Here is a 1,454-nt window from a genome sequence, read left to right on the forward strand (position 1 = left end):
ATCACTCACAGTTGAAGAGTACCTATGATAAAAATTACAGTCATCTACAAGCTTTGCAAGTGGGAAAACCTGAAAAATCAACAGTGTATCAAATACTTGTTCTCCCCACTGTATAATATAATATGAGATTGAAACTTGAATATATAATGTATGTTGTTGATTTTCAATCATAAGGAACATGTGGGAGCATTTAAAAAAAAATTCTAACAAAATTTAAAAACTAAAAACTTAGGATTTTTAAGACTAATTATTTATTGTCAATACACCACTTCGTATCTTTGTGTGCACAGGTCAACTGAATAAAAACTGAGGTTGCAATGAAAACACAATTGGAAACGCAAATTCATCAAGCTCAAAAAGCATATTTTGATATTTATGAAAAATCTCATCTACAATCCTGAAGGGAAGTTGAACACAAATCAGTTTAGAGCAAATACCTCGGGTATAACGGATAACAAATCTATGTGTTCACTGAAAATGAAAAAAAAAAAAAAAAAAAGTGAGTTGATTGATTATATGCTACAACGGCCTGCCTTACAGACTAAAGTTCACTGCTGTCTTCCGTCACCAGTTCCCCCGGGCTCCTGTGCTGCGTCGCTGTTCATTCAAACAGACAGAAGAGGCTCCGGGTCCTGCTGCTGCGTTACTGACCGTAACAACCTGTAAACATGGCGGCTCACCTGAAGGCGGTGAGCTCCGCGTGGAGGGCGGCTGCTCTGGCACCAAACCCCGCTGTGCTTTCACCTGCTGCCCTTTGCCAACACAGACTGACACAGAGAAACTGTAAGTTCAACTTTAAACTCAAAACCACTTTACGACACGACAAACTCAAAGTAAGCTGGGTTAGAGAGGCGCTGGACTGAGTGATAAATGTGTTAAAACTTTAAATTAAGCATTAAATTAGTGTTAAACTGGAGGAAGTAACTGTTTGGCATGAAGCCATTGATGAGTCACTCACCTGCTGGTTCAGAATAGTTGTGCCTAATCTTCAGTTTTACAAATACATAAATACTATAAGATCAGTTTAATAATTACTTTAGCAACAGAGCATTAATTTAACATTCAGAGTCATGCTTTTTTTATTTAAATGTTAATAAGTGTTGGATTTTGAGTCGTCAGCCTCATAAAGGGCTGGACAGGTAATAACTGCTATCAAAGACCTCATATAATCCCAAGGCCAGGTACTTGGAAGACATAAAAATTATTTCTGAGTGCACTGCATTGTGGGTGTTAAGAGGTTATTTGATGCAACCTGCATCACTATTAAATTTGACAAATTTAACTGCTTCTTTTTCTGTTTATCTGATGTTTTTGCGAGTTCTGGTAGAGATGAAGTGAAATCATTGTCAATAATGGTATGACTTTTAATGTGTGTAATAAAATTTTTTTTATTTATAAATATAATTTTGTAACAACTTTATTTTTAACATGATTTTATTTACCAATGAAATACT

The 1,454-nt window shown here is 35.6% G+C and overlaps 1 protein-coding gene across 2 annotated transcripts in view; it reads left to right on the forward strand.

Annotated features, from left to right (window-relative positions):
• LOC106518971 (isocitrate dehydrogenase [NADP], mitochondrial) overlaps positions 1 to 1,454 on the forward strand; it is a 14,750-nt gene that overhangs the window by 2,882 nt on the left and 10,414 nt on the right. Inside the window, exon 2 of one of the 2 annotated variants that reach the window (XM_014010421.1) lies at positions 572 to 783. In XM_014010421.1, the coding sequence (XP_013865875.1) occupies positions 669 to 783 (115 nt within the window). In that variant the 5' untranslated portion in view covers positions 572 to 668. Of the gene's footprint in view, positions 1 to 557; positions 784 to 1,454 lie in introns of those variants that run through there. The other variant, XM_014010422.1, reaches the window with a different exon arrangement.

Source organism: Austrofundulus limnaeus, unplaced genomic scaffold (assembly GCF_001266775.1).
Source record: "Austrofundulus limnaeus strain Quisiro unplaced genomic scaffold, Austrofundulus_limnaeus-1.0 Scaffold69, whole genome shotgun sequence".
NCBI classification, from domain to species: domain Eukaryota; kingdom Metazoa; phylum Chordata; class Actinopteri; order Cyprinodontiformes; family Rivulidae; genus Austrofundulus; species Austrofundulus limnaeus.